Source organism: Meles meles, chromosome 20 (assembly GCF_922984935.1).
Source record: "Meles meles chromosome 20, mMelMel3.1 paternal haplotype, whole genome shotgun sequence".
NCBI lineage: Eukaryota > Metazoa > Chordata > Mammalia > Carnivora > Mustelidae > Meles > Meles meles.
The window spans coordinates 51,481,188-51,508,381 of record NC_060085.1 but is presented as its reverse complement, the minus strand read 5'-3'; the positions used below and the strand labels follow the sequence as shown (position 1 = coordinate 51,508,381).

The following is a 27,194-nucleotide window of genomic DNA, read 5'->3' as shown; positions in this document are numbered from 1 at the left end:
ATGGACAGGGATCTGAGTGAAGACGACAGTAAGTACAGCCGGTGGCGGGGGGGGTTCTGGGGCGCCCACATCTGTGGCCAGCACTGATTGAAATCTTCCCTCTGGCCTCTGTGCTGTCTTGGGTTCTGGGTCTGTGTTACTGAGAGCATCCTTCCTTCCTTCCTTCCTTTCGTGTGGAAAGCCCATTTGCTGCCTGCTGGCTCTCGTTCCATTATGTGCCTCTGGGCAGTGGAGGAGGATGGTAACAAGCAAGACGAGAACTTTCCACCCTGCCCACGGTAATATCATCCCAGTCTTGTATCTTTCAATCTTCTTTTCTCTGGCTGACCGTTCCCCACCCGTCTCTCGCCCCAGCCGTGTATGAGCCTGAATACCACACTTGGGCTCAGTTCTGAGGTGAGCTTAATTTGAAAGACATTCCTGGAAAGTCTTTATTCATGACGTTCCTCTTGCCAAGAGGCATGTGTTCATTATTGCTTGAAAAACACAGTCCTGGTGAGCCTAACATTGTCATTCCTGGGACAGAAATACAATGGAACCTAAGGGCTATTGAAAGAGATGAAGACAGAGATAGCATTTTAGGAAGAAATGTGCCATGTTTAAAAAAAAAAAAAAGTTTGATCCTGAATTTGGAAGGGGCAGTGTGGTAAAGTGTCAGATGGGGGATTGGGAGGATAGAGTTTCGGGTTCTGGCTCTGCTATGAATTGGCTGTGTGATCTTGGGCGGGTCATTTAACCTCTCTGATCCTCAGTTTCCCCGTCTATAAAAGGAGATGGGTCAGGAGTTCCTAATTTGAAGACCATGAAGGTGAGGGCAAAAATGTATGAATGTAGTTTGGGGGGGGGGGGAGTGCAGACCTCAGCTTCCATTTGAATCCTGGAGAGGCTAGTGACACTAGTACATTTCATGGCTCCTGACCTTGGGGACTTGAAGGTCCTGTGTGAAGGTCCTACATTGTCTTTAATGAGGGTATCTGAAAGCTTTAAGTTTCAGAGCTGAAGTGGGATATGAAATAACCCCATGCGAATCTCAGCAACGCATTTAAAATTTTGTTGGAATCCTGTTTCGTATTGAATTGGGAGACGGTACAGGGATATCATGTATTTGAGCTGGACTTAATCTGATCTATGATATATTGGAAATTGTGTAGTCATAATTTTATAAACTTCTACAAATAATGAAATACAATTTTTCCTCGTTGAAACACTGCTCATTTACAGTCTTGCAGTTTACAGTAAGAGTCTCTTGGTAGCAATGGGCTAGGGTCGGATCTGGATTCAGATCCAAGCTCTGCCTCCTAATTGCTGGTTGACTTTGCTCAAGTCACTTAACCTCTCTGAGCTACGTGTCTCACAATAAAAATATAGATCATGTCATCTGGAAGAATTGGTAAAAAATTATTGGATGTTAAGTGCCTCCAGCATCACTCAGAGTCAAGTAGGCATGGAAGAAATGTTGATTCTAGAAAATTATCAGATTCTGTCCCCAGAGCTTGAAAATTTCTTTTTTGTCTTTTTCCATTTTATTTATTTTTTCAGCGTAACAGTATTCATTCTTTTTGCACAACACCCAGTCAGAGCTTGAAAATTTAACTGCTATTAATGACAAGTATTATCACCTGCAGTGTTTCTGTTTGGCATCGTGCCTTTTGGTAAGTCAGGTGAGACTAAGATTAACTCTTTAGTTCCCTTAAAATTCGAAATGCTAATCCTGTCATAAGGTCATCCTACATGCTGGTTTCCAATATAATCAAACCACAGGTCTACTGCATGGGACGGGATTGTCCAGAAAAGATTTAGAAACAATGCTGATGAACTCTGAAACCAGGTCAGTATTTGCCCAGGTTTTGGAAAGGGAGCCTGCTGCGGGACTTACATAATTGCAATGCCCCTCCTTAGGCAAGAGATGGCTGCCCACTTTGTCCCAGTTGAGTTACCCTCCTCAGGCACAAAAATGCTGTCCCCTCAGTTTTCGAGTCTGGAATGTGGGCAGCTTCAGGGAGAGATTATCTTCTTCCAGTGACACGGTGTGGGACTGAAATTAGGCGTGGATGGAGACATTCTGGAATGTGGTGTCCATGTGGAAGTAAGCACGAAGGCCTCTTAACTCAGTCTTAGCTCTGACGGCATTTGGCTCCCTCAGCACCTCCTGCCATTGGTGGTGATGCTTTAGTGACGGGCCGGTCCCCCTTCCATAGCAGAGGCGGTCAGGAATTCTTTCCTATGTCCAGTTGATCTCTCTTTCCCTGGCACTTCAACTCTTTGGTCTTACTTCCACTCCCCCCCAAGGCTACTCAGAACAGGTCTGTTTCCTGTTTACAATAAGAAGCCTTCAGGGTTTTTAATTTTCTAGCATGACTAGGTCCTGTTATTCTGATGGGCCCAGGCATAATGTGGTTTCAATCACTCTTCTCTAAGAGGTCCTAATCCAGAGTTGAAGAAGAAAAATCCCCTCCCTTTTTCTAAAAACCATATCCATTATAATACAGCTTATTTTAGTACAGACTGAACTCCCTCCCAGAAATGGTGTGCGAGAGAGCCTCTTCAAGTCAGACCAGCCTCATCCCCATAACTTGAGGAGGGGGCTGCTGTGATTCTGGACCATAGGACCTAGGTGGCAACTCCTTACTTCTGGGCGCTGATAGCTGGGGAGGGGGAGCAATGATCCAAAGCCACACCACTGTTACCATCAGTGACTCAGTGCTGAGAGATGGGACTCTTCCCTTGGTACCCTGGCCAGCTCTGCTCCCCAAAGACTTAGTCTTTAGTGTTCCTCCCAGCCCACCTCTGAGCTGGAGAAGAGAGACTGGATGAAGCTATCAGGGTAACTTGATGGGAAAGATGCTGGGCTTTGTGGCAGGGCCCAGCTTCCAAGAGCCTTGGTAACTGACTATGGGGCTTTCGCGTACATACCTCAGGAGGGAGGCATGGCCACCAGGAGCACAGGCCCTCCTTGCCAACTTGGCCCTGACCTCTTGGGGGAAACTCTTAATGGGAAGATAGACAGTCCCTTTCTCTCTTTTATTTTCTCGAGTGCTCCTCCCAGTGACTGTATTCCCTGAGCCCTGTTGTAGGGAGAGAAGACCAGGGCCCTAAAGAATAAGGTGACTTTCCCCCCAGACTACACAGAAGGCTAGCTATTTGGTGCCGTCCTCATGGCTGGGGGAATAGAGATGGACATACCGCTCTACCTTCCAGGTGTTCAAAGCCTTGTGCAGGAGGCAGATCTCAGCTGGGCTTTTTCTAAATAATTCTTAGAAAGCTGTTTGGTAGAAACAATAACCAAGAGCAGAACAGAGGACGGAGGGGCACAGGGAGAGGGAAGCACACCCGGGCAGCCTCTGCAGGAGGTCAGGCTTGGGACGAGTCAAGTTGAAGGAGATGAGGGGGTGTGTCGTGAGCAGGAAGAGCGGAACAAGGCTTGGGAGAAATGGCACAGTGTACGTGCCAGGATGAAGGCCATCATCCGTGTCCCAAAGTGACAAGCCAGCCTTGCACATCCCACCCCCCACAGGGGCCCTGTCTTGGCGTGGTGACCCTTCCTGCGAAGCAAGACTTCCACATCCCAACTAACTGAAAGTTTGTTGTAACATTCGCCGGCTTCTCTCTTGGCATGCCAGAGGGCCCTAAAGAACTCTGAGGACAACTTCGTCCTGGCCTTCTCCAATTTTAGTATATGTGCTGCCGAAGCGAGCACACGTCCTGGCCTTCTCTCTTGAGGCTGGTCTCACTCCCACGGTCGGCCTTGTGTTTGCTCTCCCAAATACGTTCTCATTGTCTCCCACCTGAAAGCTCCCACACGTCTGTCTCCTCAAGCCCCAAGCAGGCTTTTCTCTCTCCTCCCCACTTTCTACTCTGCTCTTTGTCCCCACAGCTCCCCAGCCACTGGGACTGTTTTCCCTTCTCTCACCCTGTTCTGGACAAGTGGGGAGGTTTCCTCCCCCCAGCAGAGGAGGAGACTCCATGAGTAATACAGGGTCAGTTAATAATACAGGGCCTTCTCTGCTAAGGGCCCGAGCTCGGATGTTAGCCAGGCACTGTGGTGGGTGCCTGGGTGGCTCAGTTGGCTGCGCCTCTGCCTTCTGCTTGGGTCATGATCCTGGGGTCCTGGGATTGAGTCTGGTATTGGGCTTCCTGATCAGTGGGGAGTCTCTTTCTCCCTTTCCTTTTGACACTTTCCCCTGCTTATGCTCTTTCTCTCACTCTCAAGAAGAAAAAAGAAGAAGAAGGAGAAGGAGAAGGAGAAGAAGAAGAAGAAGAAGAAGAAGAAGAAGAAGAAGAAGAAAAAGAAGAAGAAGAAGAAGAAGAAGAAGAAGAAGAAGAAGAAGAAGAAGAAGAAGAAGAAGAAGAAAGAAAAGAAAAAAAAAGAGAAAAGAAAAAGAAAGCTTTAGACTTTAGTGAGTCACTGTGGTGTTTAAAAGATGGGATGGCCTGGTCAACCTTTCTGGTCTTGCTACGAGGCTCTTAAACAATATAGCCAAGACTCTTCTTTCTCTTGTGATCACCTGACTTTCATGCTTTTATTGCTTTACATTATGGTAAGATACACCTAACATGAAATTCGCCTTCGTAGCCACTTTTACTTGTGCTGGTGGGCGATATTAAGTGCATTCCCGTTATTGTGCAACTATCACCGCCACCCATCTCCAGAATCCTTTCCTCTCTAACCCCATTCAACAATTCCCCCTTCCCTCTCCTCTTGGGTCCTGGCCAACCCCATCCTACTTTAGGCATGTGTGGATCTGACCATCCGAATCTCTCCCGTACCATCTTCAGCATCGTTCCAACCATGATGCATTTATGTGCGCTGACTGTATGTGGGGAGGGAGGGTTTCTTTGTCTGAAAGGGGCTCTCACCCCTGTCGGAGGAGACAAGGGAGGAAACAAACAAAAGCAAGATGGCAGTGGGGAGCCATTGAGTGGAGAGGTGGCCTGCTTTTAGTGCTTTTAAGATGATTAGCACTGGAATCAGAGGCAGAGGATGTGGACTCCTTTTATCCTTGGAAATAAAAGGAATGGCGTTTTACAAAAAGAAGAAGTTAAAGAGGTTGTCCATTAATTATAACTTGCTTCACAAGAAAAGTTCCTTTCTACGCAAAAGAGAAGTTGCTTGTGGCTGGTGAGTACTACCTTAGAGACATTTTGCAAAGCTTTCTCAGCCATCACTTGATGCCATTTGTGGAGCAATAGGGTGTTCAGCAAAGTGGAAAGGTCATTGGCTTAGAGTTCAGATCTGAGACTTGTTTTTTTTTTTTTAAGATTTTATTTATTTGAGAGAGAGAGAGAGCATGAGCAGGGGAAATGGGAGAGGGAGAAGCAAACTCCTTGTTGAGCAGGGAGCTCAGTGCAGGGCTCGATCCTGGGACTTTGGGATCATGACCTAAGCCAAAGGTAGATAGATGCTTAACCCACTGAGCCACCCAGGCGCCCCCAGGATCTGAGTCTTAAGCACTCTTTTTGGCTCTGCTGTGAATGTGTGAGCTCGTTGCCCCAGATCCCTCCTCTGAGCCTCATGTGCTTCTACAAACGGGGAACACAGAAAAACAGTGGTTGTCGTTAAGTGCAGAAAAAGATCACACCCTCGCCATCCCTTTATAAGCCACGGGACACAAGGCATGTATTAAGGTGGGATGGTCCAGCTGCAACTCAGCCCCAAACCCGTGGAAACAGTGATGCGGCTGGGGGGGGGACCCCCTTCGGAGTGCTCCATGCTGGGCGTCACACAATGACCCGTGACGTCCACGTTCCTGTTGTGCCCGCTGAGATCGGCTCAGGAAATGACACATCTGCTTGTAGGTCAGCCTGGAGCCCTTTCCTTTTGTCCATAACATAATGGTGAGATTAATTTAGTTCTGACGAATTACGACTGCCCCGAGAGGTCAGGGTGACTCCTGGTTGATGGATGGAGCTCTGAGTTTCCCACCTCTTATTCTTCCCCTCTTCCTGCCTCTTTGTTTGGTTTCCAGCCCGACGTCGCAGCCGCATGGCATTTCTCTGTCTTCTAGCAGCGGAGAGTCTGGATGCCCTAGCAGACCCAAGCCCTCCAGCTGGGTGGGGGCCCTCCCTGGGGAGAGGGCTCTGAAGGTCTTGCCTTTCTTTCTGTGTTTGACATTTTCACCTCTACTTAAAGCAGCACAAAGAAAGAGAAAGACCCTCCCTCCTTAGGTCCAAGGCATTGACTGAACGTTTCTTGAACGCCGGGCTCAGGGCTGTGGACCGTGTACACATTGTCTTATTAGATGGGCGCGAATAGCATCTGCTCTGTTTCACAGCTGGGAGTTCTGCAAGGCTGTGTGGCTGGCACGGTATCAGGCAGTCCATGACTCAGACGTAGCAGAGCCCAGGTTCCTGACCACCGTGCCTCAGGAATTCTGGTGCCGGAATTGGCTTGGCTGCAGTCCAGCCCTGAACCTTATCCCGAGTTCTGATAACCGGGCTCATGGGAACTACAATGACGTGCATGGGCCCTGGTCCCAGAAAGGTTCAAATTTCAGCTTCTCTCTTTCTGACCCTCCCTCAAACCTATCCATGAGTGTCTAGGGCAGGGTGGGCAAAACACGGCTCAAAGGCCAAGTCCGACCGCTGCCTGTTTTTGTCAAGTTTTATCAGCATAAAGCCATGCTTACGCAGTCGTGCATTATCTGTGTCTGCTTTCAGCTGAGTTGGATCATTGAAACAGACCATAGAGCCCACAAAATCGACAGTGTTTACCACCTGGCTATTTGCAGGAAAGTTTGCCGATCCCTGGTGGCTAAAATAGCTGAAAATGCTAATCCGCTTATGGGGGAACAAACAGTGTTCAGAACCAAGTATGAATGATAATTCCCGATGAGTTACCACCTCCGGGATTTCAGTACACATCGGCAGGCACTGATGTGAAGCTTTGGGCTAACGTCCCTTTGCATCACACCCATCTCCACCCCAGGTCTCTCACCTGTTTCTGCACAGAATCATTTGCTGACAGAGATCAGCTTTCCTGCTAGGAAGAGCCCTCTCTGCATCTGCACACATTCTTCTATTTCAGCTTCCTTTGTAAATTTCCAGCAAGGAGAAACCATAGAGAGGCGTATGCATTCCTTACTGTCAGAGGACTCAGACATTTCTAATTTGGGGGGAGTAGAAGAAGGAGACGGTTCATTTGTCTAAATGACACCCCCTCCTTCCTCCATTGTGCTTGGCCGCGGGTTTCAGCATTCCTCACCACCTGCCATTCCACTTCCTGATAGCCTCAGCGGCTCCAACTTGGAACAAGATCTGCTGCTTCTTCCGGCCTCTGTTCTTATTAACCTTGAAAGGACAGGGCGTATTATTTTTATTTTTGTAGAGGGAAAGAGCTCTAGGCTTTAAAGAGCTGGAGCAAATTTTAAAAAAGGAGGGATCTAGGGGGTGAGATGGGTCAGCTGTTGACCAGAGTGTGTTCAGTGGCTTCATGCCGACAGAATTACTTTCCTCGGACCATTTATCATCTTACCCTTTAAAGTCAACTTCCCGTAATCAAATTGGCCACTGGAAAGATAGAGCTGAGGGGTTCTTGTCCCTCAACATGGGAGCTACAGGGAATGGGTTTGAGGGGTGGCCCAGTGGGATGGAACTGAAACAGGGAGCCTCTAGCCTGCTCTGACTTCACTGCTGTGCACCCTAGGACTACTAGAGTAACTTCTCTGAGCCTCAGACTCCTCACGTCAAGTGGACTTAAAAGTCCTGCCTTCTGTATCCAGGTGGGAGGGTGGGGTGTAGCAGCAGGGGTGGGGAGATGCTTTATGAGTTGTCCAGGGCTTCTAGGAGCCAATTCTTTTTTTTTTTTTTAAGATTTTAATTTATTTATTTGACAGAGAAATCACAAGTAGGCAGAGAGGCAAGCTGCGGGGGGGGGGGGGGGGGGGGGTGGATGCAGTCTCCCTGCTGAGCAGAGAGCCTGATGCAGGGCTTGATCCCAGGACCCTGAGATCATGACCCGAGCTGAAGGCAGTGGCTTAACCCACTGAGCCACCCAGGCACCCTTAGGAGCCAGTTCTTATCTTAGGCTCTCCTCCTTGGAGTCTCAGGGCTATGGGTATCTCTGTCATAGCCTGGAAGATCAAGTTGAGGGCTTTTTTAAACTTAAACAGTGAAGTATAATTAGCCTGCAGTGTTCTCTTAGTTTCAGGTGTGGAAGATGAGGTTTTCACAGGAGGTAAATAGTGAGGGATCTTCCGCAGGGGCTGCCCCATGGGAAGTACTCGGGAAGAACACGGTCTTTGGAGAACAATGAGCCTTGGTTTGAAGCCAACTCCATCACTTACAGGCCTTGTGATCTTGGGTGAGCCACAGCCTTTCTGAACCCCATTCCCCCATTAGGAGAATGGGGTGACAAGTGTCACTTTGGACCATCTGAGAAGCGGACACAGATGGCATTCGATGTGTCAGAGGTCCCTTGGAAACACATGGGCAGGAAAAGAGGAGCAGGAGCAGGTGTGGGCAGGGACCGCCTGCAGGACCACACTGCAAGGGGCACACTTGTGAGAGGAGAGCGGGAAACAAGGAGCCTCGGTGTGGCTCCAAGAAAGTCTTGCTCAGGTTTGTGGGGAGTCCCAGGGCAAAGACTGCCTGTTAGGGGAAGCCGCATAAAGAAACACTCAGCATCTCAGTGCCTTAAGACAGCCCCCATTTTATTATGGTTCATGGTTTTGTGGGTCGGGAATTTGGGCAGGATTCAGCTGGGTGAGTCTTCTGCTCCTTGCATAATCCATTAGGGTCTGTCTTCATCAGTGTGAGTTGCTGCGACAAAGCACCATAGGCTGCCTGGCTTAAAAGCAAACATTTATTTCTCACGGTGCTGGAAGCTGGGAATCCCAAGATCAAGGCACCGGTAGATCTGGGGCTGGTGTGAGCCTGCTTCTGGCTTGCAGCCAGCCGCCTTCTCACCGTATACTCACAGGGCAGAGAAAGAAAGAACCCTAGTCTCTTTCTTTTCCCGCCAGGGCACTAATCCCACCACGGGGCTCTGTCCTCATGACCTCATCTAAACCTAATTGCCCCCCAAAGGCTTCAGTTTGTAATCCCATTCCCTGAGGAGTTCAGGACTTCAACATATGAATGTGGGGGGTCACGGACATGCAGTCCATGACAGGGTCACTCCGGAGTACTCAGCAGGCAGCTGGCCTGCCTTGGTGGGGCCTCAATGGCTTTGCTTGTGTGCCCCGTGTCTTGGCAGGATGGTGGAGTGGCTGGAAGGCTGGGCTCTGCTGGGCTTCTCTCCATGTGGTCTCCCCACTAAGGCAGCCTGATGTCTTACACGTCAGCTCGGGGCTCAAGAGGGCTTGCTCCCAGAGGCAAGAAGTAGAAGCTATGGTCTCCTCATTGCGTCTTCCTTCCACCATGTTCCCTTGCTTGGAGCATTTTCAAGCTGCCCGGGGCCAAGGCGAGGAGACACAGATACATGTCTCGATGAGAGAAGCATCCAAGAAGTGCGAGCGCTGCTAATTCAGCATCTGTCCCCTGGGGTCATGGCATACCATCCCATTTCTAAAGCACCTGTCTCGGCGGCCAGCCCAGAGGAGGGACCCAGCGAGCAGGAGCTGACTTCTGAAGGTTTTTCTTATCAGGATTATCTGTGCCGCTTCTGTCACACCCCACCCCATCCCTGCCTGCCCTGCAGATGTGTTCTGTGTCCCACGGGTGGCCTAGGGAGACTGGCTTGGTGAAACTGTGAGCCCTTCCAGTAATGCACCCACCCTTACACGGCAGCTCCTGGTGACGTCACCACTGCTGCCCCCCACCTCCCTCCCGGAGGCTCAGGACTGCCTTCCTTCCACAGGTGTGGTGGACCTCAGCTTTGAGGCCGAGAGTCCGCTGGCACCCCCCGCTGAGCTCCTGGAGAGACTGCCCAGCTATGACTGGCTTCTTGAAGGAGGTGGTAAGTCTGTGAGGTCTTGGTTCCTGCAGCCCCTTCCTGGGGCTCCTGCTGGCTGGGGAGACGTCTCTGGACCAGCCCAGTCCTGGGATAGCTCACCTCTCCCGTGGGGGTCCTGGGAAGCCTCTTGTTCCCATTGGGAGGGAATGGGAGGACGGGGGCATCAGCCCTGTGTCCGCAAACATTCTATGACCATTTCCATGTGCTTTTAAGACCGGAATCATGCTGCTTTGAGAACCATTCTTCTGGCATTAGATGCATTAGCGTGTGGGATTCTTTTCCTTTGTCTCATTCAGCCTCACATTCAGCCACTTTCCTTCTTTCCTACTTTCACCCCACAAACACCTGTGCCTTGGAGCTAGGCTGTTGAGTCCCTGACCCCTCCCTTCTCCCCCAGGACGGCAAATATTCTTCCCACCTCTGGAGGCTCCAGGGAGACCCTTGGAACAAAGGTGCTGGTCCTCATTCATGGAACACAGGTGAGCGGGGGTACCATTGCATAGAATGTTACTCTTGGCCCCTGAGAGCCCTCCTTGGGGATTTTCGGGTCCACGGATCTCAACCCTACTGGTGCCGCAGGATCCCAGACCTGCTGGATCAGATTCTCCAGGGACAGAGGCCAGGAATGTGCATTTTACCAAGCTCCCTAGGCTGTTTGGCTATCAAGCTGGGGTTGAGAACCAGAGTGTGGACCAGGGGTTGTAAACTGTAGCTCCTGGGTCTAATCCAACCCACTGCCTATTTTCGTCGATCAAGTTTTATCAGAATAGAGCCACTCTCATTTGTTTGCTTACTCTCTGGGGCTGTTTTTGTGCTACACCAGCAGAAGGGAGTGACTGAGGCAGAGACTGTATGGCCCAGAAAACCGGAAATATTTATTCTAGTCCTTTACAGAAGAAGAAGAGACCCAGGACTCTGGACAGAGCCCTGGCTTTCCAGCCCACTTTGTGCAGAGAGAAAGTGGAGCCCCGCTTTCTGGGTCCCCTTCTTGGCTGGGTGGCTGTGTCCTGCCTCCGGGGCGTCTTCTGGATGCTCCTGGCCCCACTGCTGCCTGGAGAGCCTCCCCTTCTCCTACCTGGTTGCCCCCCTCCCGTCCCCAGGGCAGACCCCACTTCCTCCGTGGAACCCCCTTGACCATTCTGGGCCTGCCACCTCCTGCACGCACACAGGTCCCTCTGGTCCACCAGGCCAGGGGTGCTGGTGACATCCGTTTGCATGAGAGGGGCTTACTGTTTGGAGTCGGGCTAGTGTGGAGAAGTAAATGAAGATAGGAGGGAGGAAGAAGGAGGAGAGGACTCCTGCTTCTTGGACATGTTGGCAGGAGAGGACTTCGCCAGGGCCTCAGGGAAGGGTGTTCAAGGAGGGGAGGCATCCAGAGAGAAGGTCAAGGGGCCACTGGTTGTGTGCCCTCACACCCACTGCCGCTGCAGCCAGCAGGCTCACGGTGGTTACTGTGGGCACCACCGTCAGGTAGCTCCTAGCTGAGGTCTTCCTATGAACACTGCTCACAGCTTCTCTGGTGGAGGTCAAGGTCTCCAAGGACAGGCATGTGGTCTAGTCTAACTTTGCCTCCTTCTAGTTGTGGGACATCTTCTGCAGACCTCGGTTTTCCTCATCTGTGAAATGGCAATTTTTTTTTTTTTTAAATTTTTTTTTTTTTTTTTTTTTTAGATTTATTTATTTGACAGAGATTACAAGTAGGCAGAGAGGCAGGCAGAGAGAGAGAGAGGAGGAAGCAGGCTCCCAGCCAAGCAGAGAGCCCGATGCGGGGCTCGATCCCAGGACCCTGGGATCATGACCTGAGCTGAAGGCAGAGGCTTTAACCCACTGAGCCACCCAGGCGCCCCTGAAATGGCAATTTTAAATGTAAATGTAAAATGTATAATCCATCTTTAAGTGTGTGTGTGTGTGTGTGTGTGTGTGTGTGTGTGTGTTTGAGTTCTGAGATTCTCTCAGCCCTTCTGTGAGCCCTGAACTTCAGCTAAAGCAGTTTTGCTGTCCTCTAGAAAGAACTGTGTCCCCGCTGGGGGTGTCTGTTCACACAGCTCCCTGCGCCAGAGACGAGACACCCTCCCCAGATGGAGCCCCGAGTCCTTGACCGCTCCAGTGGGCCACAGCCAGGCCCTTTCCGGTCTCCTGGCTTCAGTTTCCATCTGCATCAAGGGAGGCTGGCTGGCCTGGAGGAGCCTGGAGGCCCTTTCCAGAGACCCTGCTTCTGTGCTCTGTCCCCAGCAGAGTCCCTCTGGTTACAGAGCAAGTGGCTCGGGAAGCCCTTCTCAGCTTTGTGAGCTCCAAATGCTGCTACGGCAGCGCGGCCGCCGGTGACCTCATCATCCAGGAGCTCAAGCAGCAGACTCTCTGCAGGGTAAGGGGGCCTGGGCCTGGTGGGCACCCGGGGGTGTCTCAGACGTTAGGTCCAGGGTGGGCAGTGGCTTGTGTGATGTCAAATGGAGAAAGGAGTCTTGGGGGGTGGTGCTTATAAAGAGGGGTGACCCTGAAACCTTTTTGCTGCTTCTCCGGTCTGTGGTCTACTGAAAAGCTCGAACAAATGTGCTGGCGCCATGGGAGGCGCATCACATCTTCGTCTGAGGAAGTCCTACCCTACACGGTAGATAGGACGGTCACCTGTTCACGGGGAGAAACTGGAAGTTATTTGCCCCAAATGTACAGCTATAAGAGACAGAGCTTGGACTCTATCTCAGGTTTGCTGGCTCCAAAGTGCATGTCCTTAAACCCGCTTCCAGGAGGGGTGGGCTGAGGAGCCTCCACCTAGTCTCCTTGATGCCCCAAGTCCCATCTGTGCCAAGGAATCATTTCTTCATTACCCTTGGGCCTGAAGCTCCAGGGAAATCCCATGTCTGGTACTGAGACCACAAAGATACGTATGTCGCCATCTGGATAGACAAGGCCATGCGACAGATTTTAAGTTCACACTTCCTACCGGCACAACCATCCTCTGGTGGGTGTGCAGTCACACAGAAAACACACAAGCCTGGCAGGGAATGGTTAGAATGGGAGGCTGGGGGAAGAGGCTCCCGTGGAGCTGTGTGACCTTGGGCAATTCAACCGGCCTCTCTGAGCCTCCGTTTCCTCCAGTGTCAAAGGAGGAGCCAGCTTATGTCCAAGACCCGTTCTTGTTTGTAATTTTTGTGGGTGAGATCAGGAAGGAGGCTCTTAACATCGGGCAGAAAAATTCCTCCTAAGAAGACATTTGGAGAAGCTGACTCCATCGGCCTCCATCTATCAAAGGGCAATTGCTGCCCCACAGCACGCCTTGTAGAACATTCTGGGTATAAAGAAATCCGAGGCTGACACCGCCGCAGTTGTGAGCCGGTCAGGAGAGACTTCCTGGGGCTGACTGATCTCCCTGCAGGTGTCCGGGGATATCTAGAGCAGAAATCATTCTTGCCAGCTTGTTCTCAGCAGCCTATGGTGCTGGGAGTGGGGTCTTTCGACTTCCCCTCCGAGGCTTGGCAGGTGGGGAGCTTCCTCGTTTTGTAGAATGCTGTCTTCCCATAGAGCATGAGTGTGAACATGCTGGGTTTTTTTTTCCTTTGTAGTATCGACTAGAGACTTTCACCGAATCCAGAATAAGTGAATGGACATTTCAACCCCTTACTAGTGAGTGAAATCAGTTTAATTGGGAGCAAATCTGACAGGTGCTGGTGGAAAATATCAGGACACGTCTTAGCCACTAACCCCAATAAGATACCCTTCTGCTTGCAGCCTCAGTTTCCCATCTCCTGTAACAGGAGAGGGTGGGCTTTCATCTCGGACTTTCCAGTGAGAATCTCAGCAAATCCTTCCTGTCTGGGAAGTGGTTTGCAGAAGGACCTTAAGAAGTCCGGCGCTTGCCTTTGGTCGCAGACAAAGACAGCATGTGTGCTTGGACATCCGCCAGCCTTCAAGGCCACCCTCAGTGCCTCCCAGAGTCCCTAGGACCCCGTTCACTGTGCCATCCCGCCTGCTGCTGGACCCCTCTTGGAGGCTGAGCATTCTCTCTGGGAAGCCCCATGCCCTTGCTTCTCTGCTGACCACTCCGGTTCATCCTTGAAGACTCATCTCCCGTGTCACCTCTTTCATGAAGCCTTTCAGGATTTCTTCACCTGCTGACCACTTCTCTAATAGAAGGAGTCAATCTTCTGAGTTTGTGCAGCTCTGGTCCAAAGCACTCCTCATAGCTTGTGACATCGTATGGTGGTCATCGTATGGTGGCCATCGCTGTGCCCTTTCTGCTTGAATGGAGGTGCGGGGGGGAGGAAGAAGGAGGTGGGGAGGGTCACGATAGTGATGGTAGTTCTTGTTACTGATCCCTTGCGTGAGCCAGTCTGGTGCTAAGCATTTTTATGCCTTCTATTTAATTTTCACTACCACCCTATCTGGCGGGTACCCTATATTTCCCTCATTTTGGAGAGGAGAGAGTTGATGGTTGGAGAGGTAAGGTAGGTCTGTTCAACTCCAGCACTTGGGTGCTTAAGCATGGACTCTGAGGGGCTCCTTCTCTACCTGTCCCATAGCCCAGAATCTTGCCTAATGCCTGGCATCAATCAAGGCTCCATACTATTTGATAAACAAATGAAAGCTTGTCCTTGTTGCTGTTCACCGGCCTTACAATGATCCCTTTCTATGTCAGACCAGTCAGTGGATGGGCCACAAAGAGGGACCTCCCCCAGGCTTTGGGACATCAAAGTCCAGGTCCCTCCGATGTTTCAGGAAGACACGAGGAAGTTTCAAGTCCCTCACTCGTCACTGGTCAAGGTAACGTGATTGTTGGCATCTTTGCCCTTCTCTCTGAGCTGGTTTGCTAGACAATGTATATTTCCTCAAACTTTAACTCTTTAGAGAGGAACCCAGAATGCAGGCCGGTGGTTCATTCCTTGGCTATCAGTAAATCAAATTCTAAGGAAACCCAGAGCGTGGACTACAGACCCATACAAGATTCCATGCTTGTTAAGGAGTAGTCACAAGCGAAAGGATGATTCTGCTTACCAAACTGTCAGCAGCTTTAAGCAGCGAGTGTTCACATTCCCAGACCAGCGGAGCATTTTAAATTTATTTTTGTTTTTTATCTTTGCCTGACAGTAAACAGCGGAAGTGCTGAATGAAACAGATACAAAATAAAGCTCAAGCATTATTTGGATTTTCAGCGAAGTCAGTAAGGGGCAGAATTTGACTTCTGTCCTGTTTTATAGAAGTATAATCGCGACACAGAGTGAGGCTAACCTAACGGATTAGAGAAGCACAGAAGAGAGATCTCCTATCATGTTCTCATTGCCGCTTTAGAACTTGATTCAAGCATGTAACTTTCCCCTCTGAGTTTTTGTAACATCATACAAGGAGAACTTTGTGAAGTCCAGAGAGGGTTCTGTTCTTTTCTCCAGAGTGATTCAGGGATTAGATTCCAATAGCTAGCTTGTTGCCTTCCACAGAACTGCTGTGCATTTTCGGGGGGGGGGGACATCTATTCTTAAAGACCTCTTAGCTACCCATTGGGCCAAGGACACCGGCCTTTGTTGTTTAGCATGGGATCATGAGTTAGGACATGGAGCTTAGAGAACTGACGGGGCTGTGGCCCTGAGAAGATGGTAACATGATCTCCTTGACTTGGCATTCAAGGCCCTTTGGAATCCTAGGCAAATGAGAATGGCCGTCTTCCCATGCTGGGCCTGGGACTGGTGAGGCCATGGGATGGGTGTGCGGCTGGTGAGGTCAGGAGGCATTGGTGCTTGGGAAACTGGAGCCAAGGAGAGCATTTCACTTTCAGGAATGCCACAAATGCCATGGGCGTGGGCGTTACAAGTGCAGCGGCTGCCATGGGGCAGGCATGGTGAGTCCCAGGTGGCTGCTGGTGTTAATGATGTGTGGGAGGAAGGTCCCCTCGGGGACAGAGGGCTGGGCTTGGGAGGCCTGGGGCTCCTCCGCTAACAGTGTGACCTGAGGCAAGTCATCCTCCCTTCCTGGCCTCCATTTGCTTACCTGTAAAATGGGAAAGTTGGATTGGGTGTTTGCTACTGGCCTTTGTTCCCTTTGATGGTTTATGGTTCATGATTTTAATTCTTCTTTTTCTCATCTGTCTCTAAACATTCGTTGAGACCGAGTCCCCCCTCAGTGCTGGGCCTCTGTAAGAGGACTCAGACCTGGGGGCCTCCCCACCAGGGACCGTCTGTCCTTGGGGAAGACCGACAGGTGACCAGCACCTGTAGTATGTGGTGATGAGGCTAAGAAGGTGAAACTCAGGGGGCTCCGAGAGACAGAATAGACGGGGGTCTTGGGTCAGTGACTTAGGGCTGCTGTAATAAATTACCACAAACTGGGGGGCTTAAAACAAGCGATATTTATTCTCTCAGGTTTCTGGAGGCTGGAAGTCCAAAATCAAGGTGTGAGCAGGGCTGGTTCTTTCCGGAGGCTCTGAGCCACCCTGCCAGCTTCTTGTCCCTCGTCTCCTCAGGCCTGCTTGTGGGGGCCCACCCTGGTCCAGCATGACCTTGTCTTAACTAATGACACCTGCCAAGACTATTTCCAAATAAGGGCACATTCTGAGGTTCCCTGGTTCTCCGGTGAAGCACTCTCTTCAGAACCCTCCAGGCCTGCTGACCCTCCCAGCAGGAAGCCCACACTCCTCACATGTCCTCAGCTCTCCCCCTTCGCTCTGATCTGTTGGACACATATGGACCTCTTGCCATGCTAAGACACACCTTCGTCCACCTTCTCTCTGCCCACCTGCCCTTCCACACTTTGGATGCCCACCTTCCGCCTGCTGTGTGCGTTCCTCCGCCTACTCACGTGCGGCCTGTGGGGCCCACCGGTGGCTCCCTGCCTTTCTGTCTCCTGTGCCCTCACTCCTGCCATATGCCTTCTCCTGGCCTTCCTGGCACCCCTACCTGTGGCCTTTTTCTTCCTGCTCTCCTTCCTCCTCTCCCTCCTCCCCCAGGCTTTTCCTGGAAGGTCTCCAGAGTCCACTCCGAGCCAACTGTGGGAGCATAGCCTGGGAGACTTTCCAAGACCAAGCTCCTCATCCCCAGCTCAGCCAGCCTGCCCCTCTCTTCCCAGTCCCTCTGGCCGTGGCCATTTGGTCAGGGTGCAGTCTCGGGGTTGTGGGGATCCGAGAGGAGCAGGTGAGGACGGTGTCCCAGGAGAAACACAGATGTGAGCATGTCATGTCTCTGAAGACTGCAGCTGGAGGGGCCCAAAGATACACAACGGTCACCCCTCCCGTCTTCCAAATGAATGAGCTGAGGCCCAGGGAGAGGATGTGGATTGTTGGAGGTCACCAGGTTGGGATCTGAAGCGGGTCTCAGTGTGCCCTTTGCCCATCTTCTCTGGGAGGCCAGCGAGGGCTGAGGCTGTGGTGTGTCCGCAGGTGAGGTGCCCGTCCTGCAGCGGAGCCAAGCGCAAAGCCAAGCAGTCCCGCAGGTGTCAGATGTGCTCGGGGTCTGGCAGGCGGAGGTAGGAGCGGGTCTCCCCAGCCCTGAGGTGAAGGACTCTCACTTACCAGCTTCCTTGCTTTTCAATGTCTGCCTTTCTGGAGGGCATCGGGTGCCCTGTTGTATCATTCTTGTGCCCCGGAGCTCTGTGCCTAGCGGGTGCCCAGTAAATATTTGTAGAGTGGGTGAGCTTTCCTGCAGGCTCGCTATTTTGAGATGAGACTAGAACTCATCTGGCAATCTATGGGTCAGACTAAGGAAAGAGTCACTGTGGAGAAGAAGGGAGGGGGTGCTTTAAGGAGGGGAGATGTCTTCCTGCTTATGTTGCTGGGGACATGAACACAGAAAAGCACCTGAAGGTGAGATCTGTAACTCTTTGAGGATCAGGAACTAGGCAAACCCTTATTTATAACTCACTGCAGGGCCTGCATGGAGGAGTCAAGAACAGTTTGTTGATTGATTAAACAATCAACAAAGTTCCATCTCTGTTCACGGGGCTTTGTAAATAGTGGCTCATTGCATTTTGTAAATCATGTCCATAGTGTATTTGTAAATCTTGAAAGGGAAACAGGAAACCAGAGAGTGAGGCTACACAAAATTGTGTTGGTTAATGATACTTTTTGGTTCATTGAGGCCCAGGCCATCCTCCTAAGAAGGTAGTTAGCAAAGCTTTAGCAGACCTGCCACCTGTGATTGGTAAAGAAAGTCCTTGATTTGGAAAGAAGCTCAGGTTTCTTTTGTTCACAAATGAAAGAATTCTATTTCAAATGAGCTTAACAAAAAAAAATTCCGCCCTTGTAACAGAAAATTCTGGTATTAGATTTCTGGGATGGCTTCAGGTTCAGCTGGATCCAGATGCTTAAACAATGTCACCAGGACTCTGACTCCACCCTTACCCTGCTTTCCTTTGTGTTGTCTTCATTCTCAGGCAAGCTGTCTCTTGTGGTAACAGAGGGGACAGCCAACAGCTCCAAGCTTAGTAATCTCAGTCAATAAGTGTATCCCTTTTCTGATAGTTTCATGAAAGAGTTTGAGGGCAGATCTCACTGCACTCCCCAGGGTCGTGTGTTCATCTTTGTGTCAGCCACTGTGGCCTGACAGATGGAATAAGCTGATGGGTTAAGCCCAGGTCCCAAGCTGGTTGTAGAAGGGGTGGGGGCAGGCCCACAGTTCCTGTGGTCCAGGTGGGAAAAGAGTGGTCGCAAAGGGAAACTGGGGCATTGCCACCAGAAGCAGGAGGTCCAGATGGTGGGCAGGGGAAACCAGTTGAGGCTCACCCTAGTCCACCTCTATGAGGAAGGATTTGGCCTGAGCCTTCTAGAAGCTGAGAGGCCCCCTGACTACCGGCGTGGTGCTGACTACGTGCCCCTCTCAGGTGCAGCACGTGCTCAGGGAGGGGCAACAAGACCTGTGCCACCTGCAAAGGAGAGAAGAAGCTGTTGCACTTTATCCAGCTGGTCATCGTGTGGTATGCGGCCGTGTCTCTATACTGTGGCGCAGTGGGGGTGGCTGGGGGACTTGCTCAGGACTGTTTCTGTGGAGAAACTCCACTTGGCTGGGGCTTTCACCATGCAGGGACCTGTGCAGGAAGAAAAGGGCTCCAGGCACCTCGGAAAGGGGAGAGGTCCTGGGAAAGGCTGGGGGTGGGGATGGGGTGGCTGGATGCTAGCAAGCTTTACAACACACAGACCCGAGTTCAAATTCTGCCATTGCCGCCTTCTAGTGCAGGCAGCCACTCAACGCCTGGGCCTTCCCTTCTGGGAAGAGAGTCCCTGGGTCTTAAATCCCCGTGTCAGGAAAAGCTCCCATGCATTGCGGGCTTCTCCTGGGGGCCACCGTGTGAAGCGCTCATAGGTGAGGACAAAATGAGCTCATAGAACAGAGCTGTCAGTACTCTACCCCCTTCCCCGTGGTACAGGACGATGCTAATGAGCTTGCCTGAGGTCCCAGCAGTAGTAATGCAACCCTCCAGCCCAGGTCTGCCTGATTCTGAAGCCATGTTCTTACCCCCATACTGTGTACTCCATTCCTCATCCTTTCCCCTTCTAGGAAGAACAGCCTGTTTGAGTTTGTGTCTGAGCACCGCCTGAATTGCCCTGGGGAACTCCTTGCTAAAGCCAAAGGAGAAAGCCTCTTTAAGGATGAAAACACCATGGTAAGTAGGGCTTCAAAGACCATCACAAGGGAAGCTGGGCTCCCCTCCCACCTACACATCCCCCCCACCCTGGGGTGGGGCGGGGCGGGGGGGGGGGGTGAGGAGGGCCGCATTCTCTTGGAGAGAAAGGCTGGGCTGGAACAGGGCTGCTGAGTTTGCAGGCTCAACCCTTCCCTTCCTCTCCCCACACCCTGACACAAACCTTGAGACCTTCTTCCCCTACTAGCCTACTTGGCACTATTGTAGGCCGTGGGGATTCGGTAAAACCAAACGCTTGCCCTCGTGGATCTCATAGTCTGGTGAGGGAAAAGGTAATAATGTTTCACTCCAATGTCAGACGGTGGTAAGGGTCACTGAAAACATGCAAGCAGGGGAAAGTGACAGGAATGTGTATGGTTTTGGCTCCGGGCTGGGAAGTGACACAGGGCAAAGACCAGGACAGTGCCGTTGGGGTGTGGACCCTGTGAATTTCTGGAGCCAGGGTGTCCAGCAGAGGGAGGCCTTGAAGAGCAGCAGTGGGACAGGAGGGATATGAGTTGCTCAGAGCAAGGACATAAGACCCAAGAGGTGCCAGTGGTCAGATCAGGGAGGGTCCTGTCGGGCAGGTGTTGGCAAACACTGGTCCTTGGCCTGCTTTTATAAATAAAGTTTTATTGAAACACAGCCATACCTCTTTGTTTACCTGTTGTCTGTGGCTGCTTTCCTGCTGCAAGGGCAGAGTCAAGTAGTTGAGGCAGAGACCCTATGCCCTACAAAGCCTAGAATAGTTACTAAGTGGCCCTTTACAGATTTGCCAACTTCTGCTGTAGGCCTTGGCAGGGAACTTGGTCTTTTTGGGACGTCTGAGAGGGTGCGTTTTCTCTAAGAGGGTCAGGTGCTCAGCTACCTTTTTCTTTTTTCTTTTCTTTTCTCTCTCTCTCTCTCTCTGTTTTAACCATAAGTAGCCTTTTCACATTGGCTTCTTTGACTTTATAGTTTGTATTTTTAAAAATTGAGGCATAATTAACATACCTTGTATTAGTTTCAGGTGTACCACATAATGATTCAATATTTGTATGTGTTGTGAAATGATCACCACAATGTCTAGTTAACATCCCTCACCACACACAAATTTTATTTTCTCATGATGAGAACTTTGAGGATCTACACTCTTAGCAACTTTCAAATATACAACATAATATTACCAATTACAGTCACCACGTTGTACATCAGTCCCATCCCTAGGACTTATTTTATAACTCCGTTTGTACCTTTTTACCACCTTCTCCCATTTCACACCCCACAACCACCAATCTCTTTCTGAATCTATGAGTTTGTTTTTTAGATTCCACATGTCAGTGAGATCATACAGTATTTGTTTTCCTCTGATTTATCTGCTTTAGCGTAAGGGCCTCAGTGTCCATCACTGTGGTTGCAACGGGGAGGGTTTCCTGCTTTTTTATGGTGGAATAGTCATCTTCAGTCTCCTTTCTTTGCCCCAGTCAGCTTATCAGACACATGAAAAAATATCAGACACATGAAAAAATGTTCATCATCACTAGCCATCGGGGAGATTCAAATTAAAACCACATTGAGCTATCACCTGACACCAGTTAGAATGGCCAAAATTAGCAAGACAGGAAACAATGTGTGTTGGAAGAGATGTGGAGAAAGGGGAACCCTCTTACACTGTTGGTGGGAATGCAAGTTGGTGCAGCCACTCTGGAGAACAGTGTGGAGATTCCTTAAGAAATTAAAAATAGAGCTTCCCTATGACCCTGCAATTGCACTACTGGGTATTTACCCCAAAGATACAGATGTAGTGAAAAGAAGGGCCATGTGTACCCCAATGTTTATAGCAGCAATGGCCACGGTCGCCAAACTGTGGAAAGAACCAAGATGCTCTTCAATGGACGAATGGATAAGGAAGGTGTGCTCCATATACACGATGGAGTCTGGCTTCCTAAAGGCTCAGCTCAGGCATTGGCCCCAGGAAGCCCCATCCCCTGCCCCAGTGGGACAGCAGCAGAGGGGTGCTGGGTGAGAGAGTGGACTGCAGGTGAAGGAGTGCTCTGTCCACAGTCCCCCTTTCTTGGTTGGAATTCCTGAGGCTGGCAGGGTGGTAATCAAAGCCCCCTGGAAGTTAGACAATCCCCACCCATTCACCAGGTGGCCTCGGGCCCTCCCCCCACCCTGTCTGGGCTCGTTTTCCAGCCCCTGTGAATCAGAGCCGCAAGGCTCCAGGTGCTGACACCCTGGGCCAAGCCAGCGAGGTGGGCTGCATCTCTCCTGCAGGTGTACCCCATTGTGGATTTCCCGCTGCGGGAGATCTCTCTGGCCTCTCAGAGGGGCATCGCGGAGCACAGCGCCGCCCTGGCCTCCCGCGCCCGAGTCCTTCAGCAGGTGAGTGAGGTGGGGACTAGGGGCTGTCGGGAGGTTCTGGGGGCCTGGCTGGGGCTCTGAGGGTGTCGACTGTCTGGTCACATGAAGGAATGCGCTGTTCCCTCAGCAGGGGTCCCCTTCCAGAGAAGGGAGCAAAGGCGCCAGCTAGGGGAAGGGTGGAAGAAAGGAGTTCTGGTTTCGGAAGGGGGGATGGGAGAGTACTAGAGACTGACCAGAGGCCGTGTGGCCGGAGAGCAGAGAGCGGAGCAGTGTGGGGCCGCGGGCAGGTGGGACCCCTGGGCGGACCTCTGGGCGTAGAGATTAGGATTCTTACCTGAGAGCAAGGGGAAGATACTGTGGGGTTTCAAGCAGGAGTGGCTCAGCATGATTTTGACTCGAACCCCGTGGGTTCGAATCTTCAGAGAGGGAGAGGGAAAGTTCAAGACTTGGGGTCCTGGCCAAGTCTGGAACCCGGAGTCCTGCCCCTCAGAGCCCCTTCTCCTGTCCGGGGAATGGCTTCAGGCCCAAGGGTTGCTTTGGTGCAGTGTTGGGATGGCCACTAGATGGCGGTGGTGCCTGTTGCGGCTTTGAGGGGTCATGGGCGCCCGGGCTGGGGCGGGGAGCTGGGGGTTGGCCAGGGAACTGCCAGCGCTGGAGCTCCCGGAGTCTTGTAGGCTGGGCTTATACCCTGGTTTTCTGTGTCTCACTGTGGTCCTGGACCAGCTACTTCCTCCTCCCCGAAGTCCGGTTTCTCACCAGTGAAAAAGAGATGTTTGCACCACCTCAGGGTTTGGTAGAGCTGCAATAATTTGCTTTAAATGCTTGGAACCTGGTGCTCAAAATGTGTCTTTCCTTCTGGTCCCTTTTCAATGAGTATTTCTCTGTCTCTCTGCACATCTCCCCTGTCTGCAGGAGAGTGAAGGGTGCATTTAACTAAAAAGTAAGGATAGCCATCTTGGAGTGGCCGTGGGGCTCAGAAATCATGGATTTGCGGCGCTGCAAACTTAAAGGCCTGCCACGGCCGGTGCTACCATGGTAGGGAGAGCCATTTTATCCAAAGGGGTGGGCCACCACTCATCTTGGTGTAGGCGCAGGGCAACGATTTCAGACCTCCGAAACTCCAGATTTTTATATGACACCTTTCAATTTTTCAATACGGACAACACAAATTTTTTTTTTTTTAAAGATTTTTTATGTATTTATTTGACAGAGAGAGAGATCACAAGTAGGCAGAGAGGCAGGCAGAGAGAGAGAGGGAAGCAGGTTCACTGCTGAGCAGAGAGCCCGACGCGGGACTCGATCCCAGGACCCTGAGATCATGACCTGAGCCGAAGGCACCGGCTTAAACCACTGAGCCACCCAGGCGCCCCGGACAACACAAATTTTAAAACACTGGAAATACTGAATGGGCTGATGGGTTGGCTCCAGCGTGCGGGCTGTAGTCAGCTAGCCCTGCCTAGCCCCAACCCATGCTGTTTCCAGCTGGGAGAGTGGAAGTAACTTACCTGAAACCACACAGCTGCTTAGTGGAAGAGCCCAGGAGAAGAAGGCACTTCCTAGCTCCAAGCCAAATGTTACTACTCTCTGCGTTCAAGATGTACAACTCCTTGGAAGCCAGTGCGGGTTTACGGGGGCGTCCACAGGGGGAACTGGGGCCAGACACACCACAGGAACCGTTCATGTCCCAGGTTTGCTCATGCGCATGGCTGCAAGCCAAGCTCTTCCCTTCTCAGGGCCTCAATCTTTAAAATGAGCTGGGTTGGACGTTGTCTTAGGTTAGGGTCTGCAGAAGTAGCTTCAAGATGAGAGCTCGTGTGCAGGACATTTATGAAGAAAGGGCTCTCAGGAGAAACTTTTAAAGGAGTAGGGGATCCAGAGCCAGAGGAGGGGGGAGCAGAGGTCACAGAAGGGCGCAGTGTGGCAAAGGTCCAGTTCCTGCCCCATCCCATGGGAGCTCTGAGTACCAGGCAACTGTGTGCCTGGAGATGAGGGGGCTGGCCTCACGTTGTTTGCCACCATCCAATCACTGGGCACAACTTCCCAGGCACGTTGTGCTCCTTGTGTGTGAGGGGGGTTCTGTGTCTCAAGGACAGGACCTGGAGGAAAAATGATGGGGTGTGAGTAGCGGAGAAGAAGCAGATGTGCAGGAATGTGGGTGAGACAAGAACAGAGTCCACAGAAACCCCCAGAGCATCATCCCCGTGGGACTTTGCTCTTGCCTCATTAGTATTAATGGTGTGGGTCACACGAAGAGCCCCCAGTATTGCGGTATTGATTCCAGGAATGGGAAGAAGATAAGGGCTTGATTTTAGCAGCTTGCAGACACTGATGGTTGTTCTGAGATTCTTTTACTTCTGAAACTGACCATTTGAGTCCTTTTTGGGCCCTTGATTTGGCAGCTGGGGCAACTGAGGTTGGAGAGGGGAAGTGAGCTGCCCAAGACCACGCAGTGTGTCCATGGTAGCCCTGGATCTTCGGGGACTGTCCCCTTCAGGACAGTCCTGTCTTGGGCAATGCAAGCCCCACTGTGAACCAGTCCTGGAGTGGGGAAGGGTAAACCAGGGCAGGTGGATGGATTTTATTAAAAGGGAGTGCCGTGGGAGAAAAGGGCTCTTCTATGAATCTTTCTGGTCCTGCATCTATACACAAAGATGCTTGCTGATATTTTGTTCAGGATTGAGAAATTAGCACATGGAGTCAGCCTGAGCACACACCTGTCATGACAGAGTGCCCCCTCTTCCCCTTCCAGTGCTCTCAGACATGGAAACTGCTCGTCCTGGGGGATGACCAATGTGTGCCAACACATCTGTGGCTGATTACAAGGCAGTCACTGATGACAGCTGATGTCCTAACCAGTCTGTAGCCTCAGACCTGGAGGCCTTTTGAATCCGAAGCAAATGGAAGCAGGAGGGGGTGGAACCACTGTCACTTTCCACTGGATCCTGGTAGAAAAGTTTGGAAACGAGAGTGACCCAGACCCCACTGCCCAGATGCTTGGAGCAGTGATGTGGGCTCCCACCTTCTCTTGTCTCCTGGTACCCATTTTGTGTCTTCCATAACAGGGGGTCTTCTGCCTTTGATTTCCAAAATTACCACTTAGACACCACTTTCTGGCACACGGGAAGTCTCCAGATCTCATCGGGTGATCTCAACAACTCTGTGGCCTAGAAGCTTCTATCCCCATTTCCTAGAACAAGCAAACACTAAGTCATGCAGGGACCTTCATGGAAGAGGCAGTCCTTGACTCTGAGTCCTCTCTTCCTGCCACAATGTCACACTGCCCTTCGGCTGCCCCTCCTGTCCAGTGGGGAGCCTGCTTCTCAAAATCCCCTGCCTGGTCTGTTTCCCCTTTCCCAGTGGCCTCTGGACCATCACCTATGGTGACAGGACTTGGAACTGTCCCCAAGGAGTGGAACTTCTTGAAGTAAGAAGGTCTAACCCTGGGCCATCCACACCACCTCCCTCTGGGTGTGTGGACCCCTAGATGTGGGTCTGGGACAAAGAAGCCTCTCATGGAGGAGAACTTCGGGGTTTTGATGCAGAGCCTGGACCACGGGACATCCCTGAGGAAGCTCAGCTTCGGTGATGAGGAGTAGCTTTCCTGTGTCCCCTGCACGTAGCTGTCCTAACACAGCAGCACCCAATGCAGAGGAAGGAGGGTATTTCAGTAGGCTGCCAGCGTTCTCCTCCCAAGGTGGTCTTCCACATTCCACTGGGGGTCCCACAGTTTTGGAAGAGTAACTGCTCCGAGAAGATGCCAGAGCACGAGAGGCCTTCAAAGGAAGGTCAGTGCAAGACCATGGTGAGGTAGGGAGTGTCCTGAGAAAAAAAGCCTGGAGTGGACCACCAGATTTTGGAATTTATTTGGTGTCATTGTTTTATTTTAAAATTTTAATTCAAATTGTATAATCTACTCCCTAATATCTCCATGGCTGTTTTAATATAGAGATGGTTAAAATGACTTTATCTTCCACCTTTCTCCGCCCTTCCTCCCCATCTAAAAAGTAACACTTCTTTTTTTTTTTTAAGATTTTATTTATTTATTTGACAGAGAGAGATCACAAGTAGGCAGAGAGGCAGGCGGAGAGGGGGGGGGGAAGCAGGCTCCCCGCTGAGCAGAGAGCCTGATGCGGGGCTCGATCCCAGGACCCTGGGATCATGACCTAAGCTGAAGGCAGAGGCTTAACCCACTGAACCACCCAGGTGCCCCCAAAAAGTAATGCTCCTGAAAGATGTCCTATTTGCCTGGAGGCTTACCATACATCCCGGGACTCCCCTGGGGATGACTGTGCCCCCACTTCGTGAAACGTAGCATCAGATGGTGGCTACGGCTGAAAAGTCCGTTTGGAGCAGAGCTTAGTGTGCATGAAGGAGTGTAGTAGGAGATACACCTAGAAAGGCACATGGGAGCCGAAATGCCAACTCCAGAGTGTGAACTTCACCCCACAGGTAGTAGGGAGCTACTGAAGGTTCTTGAACAGGCAAGTGACTTGACTAGAGCACTGAAGTTTTTTCTTGGGCAATTGTTTCCCCAGCGCCAGACCATTGAGCTGATCCCCCTCACAGAAGTGCATTACTGGTACCGAGGACAGACTTACGTCTACTACATCTACGGCACAGACCACAGAGTGCACGTGGTCGATTACCCTGAGCGGTGCTGCTGTGGCTGCACCATCATCTGATGGGACCCAGCCATCTCCAGAGCCGGGAGTTTACTCATCATTGGCCACATAGGACAATCCTGTACAAACCCTGCGGTGTCCTTCTAGACACTCAGCTTATCATCTGTCAAGCCCCTGGTCTTTCCAGAGCTTCTCTGGTGGGATCCATCATGCATTTAACCTGCAAGAATTCAGCTAGGCACATTTCTTTAGAACATTGTGGACCATGATATGCAAATGAGCAGTTACATCCTCACCGGCCACGCTCCGCCCCCTCACCCCGGGATTCCGCATATCCCGTTCAGTTCCTGCTGTTCCCCACCCACCCACCGAGTCTGGCCAAACTGCTGGTGGGGTCGTGCTCACAGGAGCAGCAGAATTTAGACAGGTGTCCCGCTCCCTTGGGACTGCATGGAAGACAAGGAGAAATTGAGATGTGAAACGGGACGTGAACCAGGAGGACAACCTTCCAGGCTCGGACTTTACCTCCCATGCCGGCTGACCCTAGCTGATGCCCCACTCTCTGCACGTGCGGGAAGCTGAGGGCAGGATAAGGTCTGTCCTTGCCTGCCCAGTTCCTCTGGCCCCTGGGGACGGTGGTGACGGGGAAACTGAGAGAGAGTACCACGGTACTCCCTTCGTCCTGTTCCTCCTGAAGCTCTCTAAGTCCAGGAAGCCAGCACCTCTGAGCCTGGTGTCCT

General features: G+C 51.3%; 1 protein-coding gene across 2 annotated transcripts; it reads left to right on the top strand.

The window, feature by feature from the left end:
• SSUH2 (ssu-2 homolog) lies at positions 1-27,194 on the top strand. Of its 2 annotated transcripts, XM_045991871.1 has the most exons (12): positions 1-28; positions 9,797-9,895; positions 10,290-10,371; positions 12,128-12,257; positions 13,453-13,513; positions 14,526-14,650; positions 15,657-15,719; positions 17,253-17,338; positions 18,692-18,784; positions 19,366-19,471; positions 21,746-21,853; positions 26,368-27,194. In XM_045991871.1, exons 1-12 carry the CDS (start codon positions 1-3, stop codon positions 26,512-26,514), a joined length of 1,128 nt encoding a protein of 375 aa, XP_045847827.1. In that variant the 3' UTR covers positions 26,515-27,194. The 2 variants fall into 2 exon arrangements, with proteins under 2 accessions (XP_045847827.1, XP_045847828.1); XM_045991872.1 differs by lacking the exon at positions 1-28 and having other exon boundaries at positions 9,847-9,895; positions 12,125-12,257.

Coding starts and splice junctions, on each gene's coding strand:
- SSUH2 (XM_045991871.1), top strand. CDS start 1: ATGGACAGGGATCTGAGTGAAGACGACA. Junction 29..9,796: donor GGATCTGAGTGAAGACGACA/GTAAGTACAGCC, acceptor TTCCTTCCACAG/GTGTGGTGGACCTCAGCTTT. Junction 10,372..12,127: donor TCCTCATTCATGGAACACAG/GTGAGCGGGGGT, acceptor TGTCCCCAGCAG/AGTCCCTCTGGTTACAGAGC.